General features: G+C 36.3%; 1 protein-coding gene across 2 annotated transcripts in view; it reads right to left on the reverse strand.

Annotated features, from left to right (window-relative positions):
• Positions 1 to 372: 372 nt before the first annotated feature.
• LOC123556396 (uncharacterized) overlaps positions 373 to 13,902 on the reverse strand; it is a 30,637-nt gene continuing 17,107 nt past the window's right edge. The window contains exons 3-4 of one of the 2 annotated variants that reach the window (XM_053542615.1): positions 3,288 to 3,693; positions 373 to 3,056 (exon numbers count right to left, since the gene is read on the reverse strand). In XM_053542615.1, coding sequence (XP_053398590.1) covers positions 2,660 to 3,056; positions 3,288 to 3,693 — 803 coding nt within the window. In that variant the 3' untranslated portion in view covers positions 373 to 2,659. Of the gene's footprint in view, positions 3,694 to 13,902 lie in introns of both variants that reach the window. The other variant, XM_045347060.2, reaches the window with a different exon arrangement.

The raw sequence follows: 13,902 nt of genomic DNA on the forward strand, positions 1-13,902 counted from the left end.
TTCATTTTTTAAGGTGTTACTGTTTTATATCGTACGTTCTGTAAATGCCATTTTGTAGTTTCTTCTTGCCTGCATGTATGCCAGTACATTTACTACGGTTTGGCTGAATGCATTTACAGTCAAACCTGTCTACAAATTTTAATAAAGATCACCCTTGGGAGAGCCAAAATGTGGTCTTTATTGGTAGGTTGTCTTTATTCACAGGTTAAAATACTCTGCAAATGTTTAAATGGGAAACAAAACATGTAGTCTTTAAAGCCAGTGGTCTCCGTTCAGAGGTGGTCATTAACACAGGTTTGACTGTATATATATATTCTGCATTCTAGCAGAATTTGGATGGCGAATTTATTGTGCATTGTATGAATGTAGGGATAATACACGTTTTTTTGTGTATTAACGTCTGCAGAAGCCCGCGGGATTGTTTGTGACCGAGACCGAAGGTCGAGGTCACAAACATATCCCAAGGGCTTCTGCAGGCGTTAATACACAAAACAAACGTGTATTGTCGCTATTCTTGCATAAAAAACATTACACGACGACTAAATGCATTGTTTTCATATGTGATGAGTTGACGATTCCGGTACATTTTTTATTTACCATTCTTGTTGTTCTTGTTTTCATATGTGATGACTTGACGATTCCGGTACATTTTTTATTTACCATTCTTGTTGTTCTTGGAAACGGTAAACATGTTTTAAATATCCATAACCGGGGCACACATAACAACAACACTACTAAAAGCGTGATTTGAAGGTTTTTGAGCATCTTATTTTTATTTTTAGTTACTACAAACGTTACATTATACATAATTTTGCATATAACTTAAAAATTTGATAAACAGGAACACAATTATTTTAAGAGTAACAACTTTACATTCGAATTATTTTGAGTACGAACAAACAGAGTACGGATGAGTACGAAGCTAGTGACTAGCTTTCGAGGTTTATTATATGAATTCTGCGAACAATCAGGTAAAAACAAACCGACTGATACTAACAAAAATCATTAATATAATACCTAAAAACGGGCAATAGCACAAGTTACACGCGATACTTATTTATTCACAGTTATTTACAATAACTGAACAGACGCTTTGTAAAGGGAGTAAACTCTAAGAGAAGCTAGTGCGTACATTGATGGGGGCAGTACGTTTGGGGTTGGAAACTGATACAGCTAAACATACTATGGATTGCATTGTATCTATAATGCTACAAGAAGAGGTTATTATGGAAGAAACAAGATGCAGATGCCAAATATCAGTCTGCGCAGAAATACATACATACGCCCCTGGCAAAGCATTTCAAAAATAAAAATCATGTATTAACAGCACGTGAATTGCCTTGTTTGCACACGATTTTTCTCCCGTTTATACATGGGCGGATCCAGTGAAAAAAGTAGTTTTTATGCAAGAATTAGGGTTAAAGCTTCTTCTTCTTCTTCTTCCGTTTTTGTACATAACCCTCTCTGGAGCATTGTCGTACAATGTGACTGTACAAGGTCATGGTGAGGCGCAAAAGGTGCAGATTAAAAAAAAAAAAATAAAAAAAAATACTACAACAGATATATGTTCATCTAGTGTATTGTTTTTGACTGATATCATCGGATTGGCGCTTCCTGGGTTTCTTTAATTCTTTCGGTATTTGCAACATTTCTTTGTAAACTAGCTAACACACTGTTTGATGGAGGAAATCAATGCTGCAAGAGGGAATTTATTGTCTGGTCATGTAAACAGCGTCAGATGACCAGTCACAATGTGACTTGTTCATTACCTATGAAATTGTCTTTACCTCATTTTAATTTATATTTTAGAACATGATACACCCTTGCAGTAGAATTTGCTGTTCTGTAGCTGTTATTTGTAATCTTGACCAACTGTACGTACAAATAGGGTATTATTTCAATAGTAATATCAATGCTATTAAACGCTCTTCTGTTTTTTATGTTTTTAGTCAGATACATGTAAAGAAACTACGATACAGTTTTACTTCTCCTTATCGATACAGTGGACACTGTCATCACGTATATATTGGGCTGATTTTCAACCGAGTTATCTCAAGTGCCAATCCGTAACCTTAAAAACCAAATAAAATTGTAGTTCTCTTTCTTTATGATAAACTGAATGATTTGTTTTTGTACCCAAGCTCATCGCACTTTAAATGTGGTATTTAACATATTCAGGCAGGAAGGCGATGTTACGACAGCAATTACACGATGGTGAAGGAGAGATGCTACTACAACACAATGATGTTACAATAGCATAATGGTCATGGATCGAAGCCACGATGAAAAAATATTCACCAAGGACGCCAATGAACGGACGAGAGTCTAAATATATGTTCCATATATATCGTGATCTGAAATCCTGTACATGTATTATTATTAGGCCTATTATAATTTACTAAATACTGAGTATTATGTTACGGCATATATGTTCTATTGTATTCGTCCGGATTTACATATAATACACGTATTTAATTCCTTGCATGTTTGATTTATAGTTAAGCTGCCGAGGGTATACCGTGAATTATCTAAATTTTGCAAGGTATTCCGTTCGTCTTTTGTGTAGACTGTGTCTGATCTGGTTCTGATGATTCTTGTGCTATGTAGGCTGTTAGCAGTATTTTGTTCATTGTTGTAAGCCGGTAATGCTTTGTGTTATTCACGATGTGTATGCTGGTGGAGTTTCGTGTTGTCCATATGTGTATTCCTGTGGCGTTTCGTGTTGTCCATAAGTATATGCCGGTGGCGTTTCGTGTTGCCCATATGTGTTTGCCGATGGCGTTTCGTGTTGCACGACTGTGTATGTCGGGGGCGTTTGGTGTTGCCCATTAGTATATGCCGGTGGCGTTTCGTGTTGCCCATATGTGTTTGCCTGTGGCGTTTCGTGATGCACATCTGTGTATGCCGGGGGCGCTTCGTGTTGCCCATTTATGTATGCCGGTGGTATTTCGTATTGCTCATATGTGTTTGCCGGTGGCGTTTCCTGTTGCACATCTGTGTATGTCGGGGGAGTTTCGTGTTGTCCATAAGTATATGCCGGTGGCGTTTCGTGTTGCCTATATGTGTTTGCCGATAGCGTTTCGTGTTGCACATCTGTGTATGCCGGGGGCGTTTCGTGTTGTCCATAAGTATATGCCAGTGGCGTTTCGTGTTGCCAATATGTGTTTGCCGATGGCGTTTCGTGTTGCACATCTGTGTATCTCGGGGGCATTTCGTGCTCATTTATGTACGGCGGTGGCCTTCCTAAATGCTCATGCGTTTCGTGTTGCCCATTTATGTACGGCAGCGGTCTGCCAATATGCTCATGCGTTTCGTGTTGCCCATTTATGTACGGCGGTGACCTTCTAATATGCCTATGCGTTTCGTGTTGCCCGTTTATGTACGCCATTGGCCTTCCAATATGCTCATGCATGTTTGCGGATTGGTGATAAATTTGTGAATGACATTCTACGTTGTAATTCGTTTGTGTTTGACTTTCGTTTGATTCTTGACACGTTTGCTGGTTGGCTAGTGGTACGAGTGTTCTTAAGCCTATCAGAAAGAGAGGCAGATCACAGAAACAAATTGAAGCAGCCAGACCACACAGGAAAAAAGAAACACCAAGCGTCTTGTCTTCGGCTATACTAAACATATCTTCGAAATCTTTGTTGTTCTTAACTCCAAATATTACCAATCCGATAAGGATGCAAACACCTGAAATACAACAAACTCCATATGCAGTATTTTGAACATAATCTTATTTTCTACAACAGAATTGTTAGTTATATAGCATTATAGAACACATGGTTATTATAGACAAGCAGTTTACAATGATAACTAGTTTCTTTACATTGAATATTGATAGTTTCTTACCCAAACGAAAACAACAGGGAAAAACAGGGGGAAACTACTATATTAAGGTTCAAGTAAAGTCTTTTGAAACAATCCCTCGGGTGAATTTTTGTTTTAGATTTTTTATGCCACATAGGCCTTGGTCTATCATAAAGAATACACCAAAATGTTTATAATAAGTAGAAGAAACTTTCAAGACAGGTTATTCCATTTTGAACAACACATTTTGTCTTATATCACATGTGCTTTGGCTGTTCATGTTCTATTTTGTAGAAGATATCAAGCTTCTTTTTCAAAAGTATTTTGTCATTACTTTTATAATCATTGTGTGTCTAACATATTTGCCCAGGTACTTCGGGAGTTGAAAGTGTTACAAACCTTGTACATTTCAAAAAAATGCAAGAAATACAAAATGAAAGTGAAAGTAGAGCTGTCAAACTGACAAAAAATCTGCAGTATTTCAACAAATATAACAGTCAACTATTATTCATTTCCCGGAGTACCTAGATAAGTATGTAAGACACAGAACAAAAACAAACTTAGAGAAAAAATGTGTTTGAAAAAGAAGTTTGGTATTTTGTAAAAAATAGAATGTGGACAGCTGAAGTACATGTTTTGTAAGAAAAAATACATATTACTAAACAAGGTGACCCCTATAGAAAGTATTTTCTACTTCTTCTGAATAACTCTGTATATGTATGTTATGAATATTATTAGTCTGTCCGGTATAATTTCCAAAATGAAATTTTACCTAAGGGGTGGTCTCAAACGCTTTACATGAACCATAAGCATCTAATTGTACAGAGTATACCATAAGTATAGAATAAGTAAAAAAATCATATGCAGATGAGGTAATAGTATAACGTAACAAACTGGTATTAATCGAAATGTGTAATGATATGCAAATTGATTATCTCAATAGTATTATAGGTCGACCACGTTTTTTGAGCCATGATCAATTTATGCAGGACAGTTGATTCGCCCAAAAAAGGTAGGAACATATATTAATATATAGTACAGCGGTATAAGTAATCGATAAAATGTAAATGAATGCATGGTCCAAAGGATATGGTTTTGGCTTAACAAACTTGCTTTTTGAGGTCCGAACCTTTTAAGTTCAATTTAAAAAAAGACATTTAATCGTTTGTTTCAATACACATTGCACGAGAAAAGTGTGCAGTTCATTGAATTGATTGTTAATGATGTGTTTCCTAGTTAGCATGTTAGCTTCACCACGTTACGTATATTGTGATGATGCTCGCAAAATCATCAAAGATGTTCATTCATTTTGCGCCGAGGAGAAGACAAACGGGTTGAAGATCCTACTGACTCGCAGTAAAGAGTGTGTTTCAATACTTACCAGTATAAGCCGTGCTTGCTGCAGAATTTAGTGTACCTGCATCAAAGAAAATGAAAAAACAAAAAAACAAAAACCCCAACCCTCACCCCCCCCCCCCAAAAAAAACAAACAAACAAAAAAAAAAAAAAAACCCAAAAGACAACGAATTATACCGTCGACGGATTTGACGAAATTCTTGACTAAAATAAAGAAAATGTATACTAGACAAAAATACGGCGGTAATCTGGGCTTGAACTCGCACCTCTCACGGTTTGAAACCATTATGCTCTACCAATTGCGTCAGCGATATAATCAAGTTCGTGGTAAACAAAACATACATATCAACTTACTCTATAAAGATTTTTCAGCTAGGTATGGACCGAATATCAATATAACCCAGTTGAAAAAGTGTATCATTCCGTCACGGCTCAAAACACGCGGTCGAACTATATAGTAGTCGCAACTTGACCGCGATGGTTGGCCTTAGGCTGATTGTTCATATCAATTATTTCATTGTAGAAATCAAGGTACTTAGGGTAGCCGTGTATATTTATATGGAATTAGTTTGTATACAGTGCAGTATCAAAGTATATTTACTTACATTTTATCAGTTAAAACTTTCCAATACACTGATTTATATTTACGCAAATTTTTATTTCCTTTTTCTCGTGCAGCTCGTGTTTTACGTACACTCCTTTTCAATAATAGGGTGTGCCTTATCATGTATTATAATGCAAAGGTCAACCATCGGGGTCAAGTTGCGTCCACTATACTAACGTTATACTAATTGTTTACCGTTAGAAGTATACTGACTGTATAGTGCTAATAAAATACTAATTCTATAATATTAGTGAATGAATGAGCTGAATTTTACTTCGATTCGACAGAAAAAGGTCACATAACCCCGAGAAAATGTTATACGGAAACAACAACAACAATAACAAAAAACAAACAACAACAACAAAAAAAAAACGCAAATTGTAAAAAGTCTCTAATAACATTGTTGTAAAAATATGTATATTATTGAAATATCAGATGTAAAAGTATGATATTACAGTAGATGTAAAAAAATAATATCTAATGTTCAGAATTTTTTCCGTCAGATTTCTGTATATCTGTATTTAAATCAACACCATTTGCCTTGCCTAAAGTATTGCTGTGTTATTTGGCAAACGTAAATTTGACCGACGAATGTGGCTGACAGCAAAGCCTACCTAACCTAACCATCTTTTGAAATTGGGAAATAATCTTTGTAAGTTGATTTGATTTTATTACATTTGGTTTTGAATAATTCAGGAATCGTTTCAGACATTTTCATCGTACTTTTCATCACAGGCACCAGCATCGAACCTGGGAGAAATATATGTTTGTTTTCATCCTAAATGAGTTCAAAATGAAAAATATGTAGTGCAATATGATCCCTTTCAAAAGATACATATGTCTACTGAAGGCCAGAATCTCGAGAATCGAGCCTGCGAGCAATGGGTTCACTTCCCGGGCCGTTGTGAAATAAATTCTCTAGACAATTGAACAATCTACCTATCACTATATCTCGTGTACATTTAGCTACAACATGAGACCAAGCCCAAGTCTCTAGCCCTCCCCGTTCATGAAATATCTATCAGAAAACGAGTGCCTTTCTGTTGCAAGTTCCAGGTAGATAGAAATGTGGCACAATGAAACGGTACGAAATCACGGACTAAAAGATGTTTGTCAGCCTAGCAAGGGTCAAATTCATTTGCCATGAGTAACAAGTATTACTAAATATGTAAATTATGGCCACTCACCACCGTCAGTAGCATCTGCTACATGCGATATTTACTTTTTTATTTTTCCGTCAGTCTTTCAAGTGTATTCTCCGCCATTGAAACTGATACGATAATATCCGAGTAATTTTGTGCGAAACGTTGCGATTCTGTCGGAGGTGTGTCGCTATTGGCCAATCAGAAATTGCGTTTGAAAATACCTAATGAATTCTGTTCAATGGCGTAGCATTCAATTGAAAGACCGTGGAAAATTTGAAACGCCAATATCGCGTGTTTGAGATGCTACTGACGATTGTGAGTGCCCCTTGCATATGTATTTATTTATACTATTTAGTACTTTTTATTGAACTTGAGCCGTACTCGGCGGACAACCATACTTTAGTCTATGTTTACGTACCGATTCTTTGTGCCGCATTTTTATCTACCAGTGACTTTCAGCAGGAAAGCACTCGTTTCGTGATAGATATTTCATGAACGGGAAGGGCTAGAGACTTGGGGTTGGTCTCATTTTGTAGCTAAATGTATACGGGAAAAAGTGATAGGTAGTTTATTTAATTGTCTAGAGAAATTTTTCACAACGGCCCATAGAATGAACCCATTGCTCACAGGCTCGATTCTCAAGATTCTGGCCTTCAGTAGACATATGTATCTTTTGAAGGGGGCTCATATTTCATTACATATTTTTCATTTTGAACACATTTAGGAAGAAAACAAGGCAATATTTTTTGTCCCAGGTCCGATACTGGTGCCTGTGCTTTTCTTTGAAAAAGAGCTGTAGGGGAGTTTAAGATCCATGGCGATGTACCCGAAATTGATTTTTATATCTTTGAACTCGAAGATAATGTCATTTATAGAAGATTTAATGCGAAATTCATAACAGATTTAATGCAAAATTCAAACGGTTTTGTTTTGTTTTATTTTTCTCATACGAATCGAAGTACTGGGGGTTCAAACTGATTTTGTGAGCAGGATACGGCCACTCAAAGCAATTTGGTTCTTTTGATTCGGCATGCTAACTTTCAATAGGCGCGATGTATTGAAAGCGCTAAGAGCAATATGGAGACCTTGTTTATGAATCGTATGTAACATTTGTAAAAATACAAGTTTCTTGCCTCCAATGAAAGCTCAATTCAGGTATCTGAGCCAATTAAGAACTATGAAGCTTGTTTCTTGCAAACAAATTGGCAGCATCTATCAACTATTATTATTTCAGTTATTGGATACATGTTATAATCACATTTCGGGCTAAAGTTCCCGAAACACTATTTTAATATTTTAGGGAAACGAAATGTGACGAATCGTCCAAAATGGTTTAGTTACCCAACATAGTTATGGTAACTGAGCCACCTTTACCATGCGGACTAAGATGAAAAATAATAAACTAATACATCCATTTGGACTTATATACAATTTGTCACAAATCTTAAAATAGGGCAAGGACCATGTATGTATTTTTGCGCATGTGCATATGTCCATTTTCTTATTTTGCGGACTGCGTCATCTTCCTTACCCTCTGAGTGTATGACTTAGGCATAATATGGAAACACATATTAAAATTGTACCATTTAGCCTACAGTGCTATAATCATTCAAATTGTATACATTTTGTTCAAAATAGTAAATAAACTTTTGTGATGATATCCCAAAATGTGCCTATGTCGTATTATATAATATGTTCACATTTTTAAGACTGCATCCAAATATCGTTCAATCCATTTAAACCAACGAAATAAGTGGTGTGCAAGTCTGGTCAAAATCAAACAAGGCAGTCTGTAAAGGAAAGATATTACAGCCGGGTTACTTAAAAAATCCAACAAGTACATTTTAATTTTATGCAAAATATAGATAGAGGAAGTGGAAGGGGTAAGAGGTAGAAAGGGTGTGTGTGTGTGTGGGAGGGGGTGGCATGCCGTGAATTCCCAGTCCAATATTACCACTTTGTATTTTCGCAGTAACGAACTGTGGCAAGTCTATAACTGCATGTAGTTCTCGTGTGGCTATCGGTGTGTAACATTATCGTGTTCGCATTAACCGTTAATTGTAGGCTATAGCATTTATTTTTATCCATCGGTATTCAAGAAATTAGGAGTGTTAAAGACCCACTAATACCTAGTGGTCCACTTTTTCCTCTCACATGAACTTGGTGCAAATAATCGTGCATACTACTACATTCATTGAATAATATATTTAGACATTAAAGCCCTGCTCCGCTGCTATTCAAATTCTTTTGTGTGTATGCAACCCATGATTACAATAGGGAACAGTTAACGGCCACGTGCCACACTTTAGCACGCATAACCACAGGTATTTCATATAGAATTTTTTTTATAAAATAGACTCTATTTTGACAGGCGCCACTGTTCATAGTCAGGATTTTCATGTTTTTTCAGTGACAATTCAAGGTTAAAAGGTAGGACGGGAGCAGGGCTTTAAATACATTTGTCTTAGCCCTATATCTGTAACTGTCAAATTGTAACTAGATACTTGTTATTTCTCATTTCTTCATATAAAAAATGTATAATTACCATCATGGAAATACAAAATATTATAGTTATTTTGTGGTGTGTCTTAAAGGTAACTTAACAATAGCCACTACTGACCTTGACATTTTATAGGGAAAATACAAGTATATACAACTCTCAAAATATACTAAGTATTTAAAACTAAAGCTCAAATAAGAGCTGGCACTATTAGTGACTAACGCCCCCGAAGTCACGAAGTGTGAACAAAAATGCTAGTTGTCTGTGCAAAATATGCCAGCATAGTTTAGGTATGACTCATTTTGCGACCAGATTAAACAAGTTCTCCGAAGGTAACCTTGACCTTGGAGCTAGGGTCTAGGTTTTGAGCATGACACACCAGTTCATCATAGGGAAAAATTGTGACAAGAAATTTCTGATGAATGGCAGAGTTACTGACTGCACAAGAAGGATACAAAGTCTAAGTGTGACTTTGACCTTGAGCTAGGGGTCTTGGGCTTGTGTCTGACACGTCATTTTGATATAGGGAACGTTTATGCCATGTAATTTTAAAATCTCTTAATCGATGGAAGAGTTATGGAATGGACAAGAAACACACCATGTAAACTGTCAACCTCTGAATGTGACCTTGACCTTGGAGCTAGTGGTCTGTTTGTTATGCATAACAAGTTTTCTCGTTATAGGGAATATTTATGCCAAGTAATTTCGAAATTCTTTGATGAATGACATAGTAACGAACCCGACATGAAACAAACCCTATAAAACCTATAAAACTTTGACTTGACTTCTAAGTGTAAACTTGGAGTTAGAGGTCTGGGTCTTGAGCGTAACACATTGCCTCATTATAGTAAACATTTATGCCAAGTTGTTTCAAAATCCCTTCATGGATAACAGAGTTATATACCGGACACGAAAAAGATCCTATTAACCTATGACTTCTAAGTATGACCTTGACATTAGAGCAAGGGATCTGGGTCTTGCGCATGACACATTGTCTGATTATGGTTTTCATTTATGCTAAGGAATTTCAAGATCCCTTCATCGATAGCAGAAATATGGACCGGACACAAAAACAGATCCTGTTAACATTTGAACTCTAAGTCTGACCTTGACCTTGGAGCTAGGGGTCTAAGTCTTGCCCATGACATGTCGTCTGATAAAGATAAACATTCATGCTAAGTAATTTCAAAACCTCTTGCTGAATGGCAAAGTTACGAACCGGACACGAAACAAACCCTATTAACGTTTGACTTCTAAGTGTGACCTTGACCTTGTAGCTAGGGGTCTGAGTATTACACACGAAACGTCGTCTCATTAAGGTTTAGCAGTATATCACAAAACAACATATTTTTTTAGTAAATGAACAGCATCTTGACACACAACATACCTGTCCAATACATGTTTTACTGTTCTGTCCCACAGAGTTGGATATTTAAAATATTCTAAATAAGTTGTCACCCTTTAAATAACAGGCACGTAGCTGGGGCATTTTCATAGTACGCAGAGGTATGTGGGGGTCAGGGTATCCTCCTGATATTTTTGAAGCTAAAAATATTTGTTCAAAACAGATGTTTCGTGGTAACAAACTTTCGAAATATTATTATAATTGGATATATCATTCAAGGGATATGTCTGTAGGTAAATATACGATAGTAAAATGAATTTTACTGTAAGTGTAGCTTTGCCTTCATGATTCCGCGCTTCATGTATCACCTGCGCAGTGAAATGACGATGGCGAAGAGCTAGATCATGATTGTAAAGTGCGACCGGTGGCAAACTGCTAAAAACTGCTAAAAACTCTCGATTTCATGCTTAGTTATCGTGATCTCGTTCGAGGTCACGACGGCGAATTGCGAAATCGCTAAATTCCGTAATTCGTCGTCGTATGTTAAATCACAATGGCGAAGTGCGACTTTGAGAAAATTTCGCTGTGATCTCGCTCTTTGCCGTCATGGATCGGATCCAACGCTTCCCTCATCACCTGCGCATGATGGAGAAGCACAAAACGCAATATTACGATTTCGAAGCGCAATTGTGAAGCGCGAAATTCCGAAAAATTCACTATTTCGCGCTTCGCCATTGTGATTTCGTGCTTCGTCATTGTGATTTCACGATAGCGAAATAATATGAACAGTTAATTTCAACTAAAACGAACACTGATTTATTTAATTTTCGGTAAAATGTAATTGAAAATGTCCCTATTTTAGCTCTTATTTGATCTATGAAAACAAACATGGTTTGTAAAGAACATATTTCCATGCCCCAATGTTAAAATATATATACATTGAAATAACACATATTAAGATATAGCGAACCAAAGAAAGGTTGTTTTGTTTTTTTCAGAAGTTTTATACGAGGCTTTAACATTAGCATTGGGTAGACATTGTAATAACATATTGATTCGTTGATATATCTGAACAACATCTAAAACCAAGTATTACACTGAAATCTTGATCTGAATGTAGATTAAGGTCTTCTGAAATATAATATATATAATTAAGTTAGTAATAGGCCATTAAAAATATATAACCACCAATTATAAAAGAAAGACGATATTTATCTCGCTGTGAACTGGATGTCACAGTAGTATCCTACGACTTGTGGGGCAATAGCGTAAGATTTAATCGGGCGTAATTATTTGATTTCTATAGGATTTTATTTTCTACAACAATGTGACCATGGACTAATTGATAATTGTATACATTTAAGTACAATTATTAGACATAGCAAATATTCTGTGACGTCTGAAAATAACTTAATAATTATTATGTGCGAAAATTATGTCTGTACTATTACAAAAATATCATATTCGAAATCCCTTTTAGACTTGAAGGCCAAAATTTGTTTCATTTTTTTTTTTGACATTGTGTTAAAATTTTATTATACAAGTTCGCCTCTTTAAAATTGTAAGATTGTAATATTTCACATGTTCAGGATTATTACAAAATAAGTAACCAAATAAAAGGATAATGAAATAAATTTCAAACCTATACAAAAATTGTCCTACTGGTAAGGAACATGTATTATATATTTTTAACGATCACATTTTGCATGTCCCATTGAGTTCGCCATTCCACTTTTTTAAAAACAGAATATGAAGTAAGCAATGATTGTATATGCAGCAATCTCTGTTGGATTATATAGACTTCGTATTGAAACGACATAGATTAGCAATTTGAAGTGTGTATGTTTGCCAGATTTTCACTACGCGCTTGAATAAGAATGGCTTTTGTAAAGAAATAAATGTAAACAATTGTCAAAACGATGTTTTACCCAGTTATGTAAAGTTTAAACACTCGCACGATGTTGCAAATGCATCAAAACGAAGACCTGTAACAGCTTTTAAAAAAAATGGTGAGTTTTTAAAGGCGCTGGACTGTCCAGAAGTTTGTCCCCTTCATGCAGTCCCTTTCCGGAATTCAATATATATATGAGTAAATTGACAATGGTTTTGTAGAATAATATAAATGTTTTATACGCTGTTAAATTTTCATGTAAAACAATGCTTTCTTTCTATGATTTGCTGACGTTCGAACTTTTTTCTCCGAAACATGGACCTATACCTTAAGGTTAATGTTTATGCCAAACTATTTCAAAATACCTTCATGGATAGCAGATCGAGTTACAGCCCGGACAAGAATTTACAAAATTACAGTCGGACGGACGGACAATGTGAAGTTAATATGCCCATCTTCGAGGCATAAAAATAAAAAAAAAATCATACTACAGTGTAAATAAGAAGTTATTTGCTGAAACATCGTTAAACAAGAGCTGTCTCCATAGGATGACACATGCCCCCGATGGCACTTTGAATGAATAGTTATGGCCGATGTTAGAGTTTAGGACCTTTGACCTACGGACCTGTGTCTTGCGCGCGATACGTCGTCTTACTGTGGTACACATTCATGCCCAATAATTTTAAAATCCATGCATGAATGACAAAGATATGGACCGGACAGGCCCATCAATGCACTATCATGAAATATGCCCTTTAACGTCTAAGTGTGACCTTGACCTTTGAGCTACGGACCTGGGTCTTGCGCGTGACACGTCGTCTTACTGTGGTACACATTCATGCCAAGTTATTTGAAAATCCATCCATGGATGACAAAGATATGGACCGGACACGAATGCACTATCATGAAAAATGACCTTTAACGTCTAAGTGTGGCCTTGACCTTTGAGCTACGGACCTGGGTCTTGCGCGCGACACGTCGTCTTACTGTGGTACACATTCATGCCAAGTTATTTGAAAATCCATCCATCGATGACAAAGATATGGACCGGACACGAATGCACTATCATGAAAAATGACCTTTAACGTCTAAGTGTGACCTTGACCTTTGAGCTACGGACCTGGGTCTTGCGCGCGACACGTCGTCTTACTGTGGTTCACATTCATGCCAAGTTATTTGAAAATCCATCCATCGATGACAAAAATATGGACCGGACACGAAAATTGCGGACAGACTGACAGACGGACAGAC

This window comes from Mercenaria mercenaria, chromosome 5, assembly GCF_021730395.1.
Source record: "Mercenaria mercenaria strain notata chromosome 5, MADL_Memer_1, whole genome shotgun sequence".
NCBI lineage: Eukaryota > Metazoa > Mollusca > Bivalvia > Venerida > Veneridae > Mercenaria > Mercenaria mercenaria.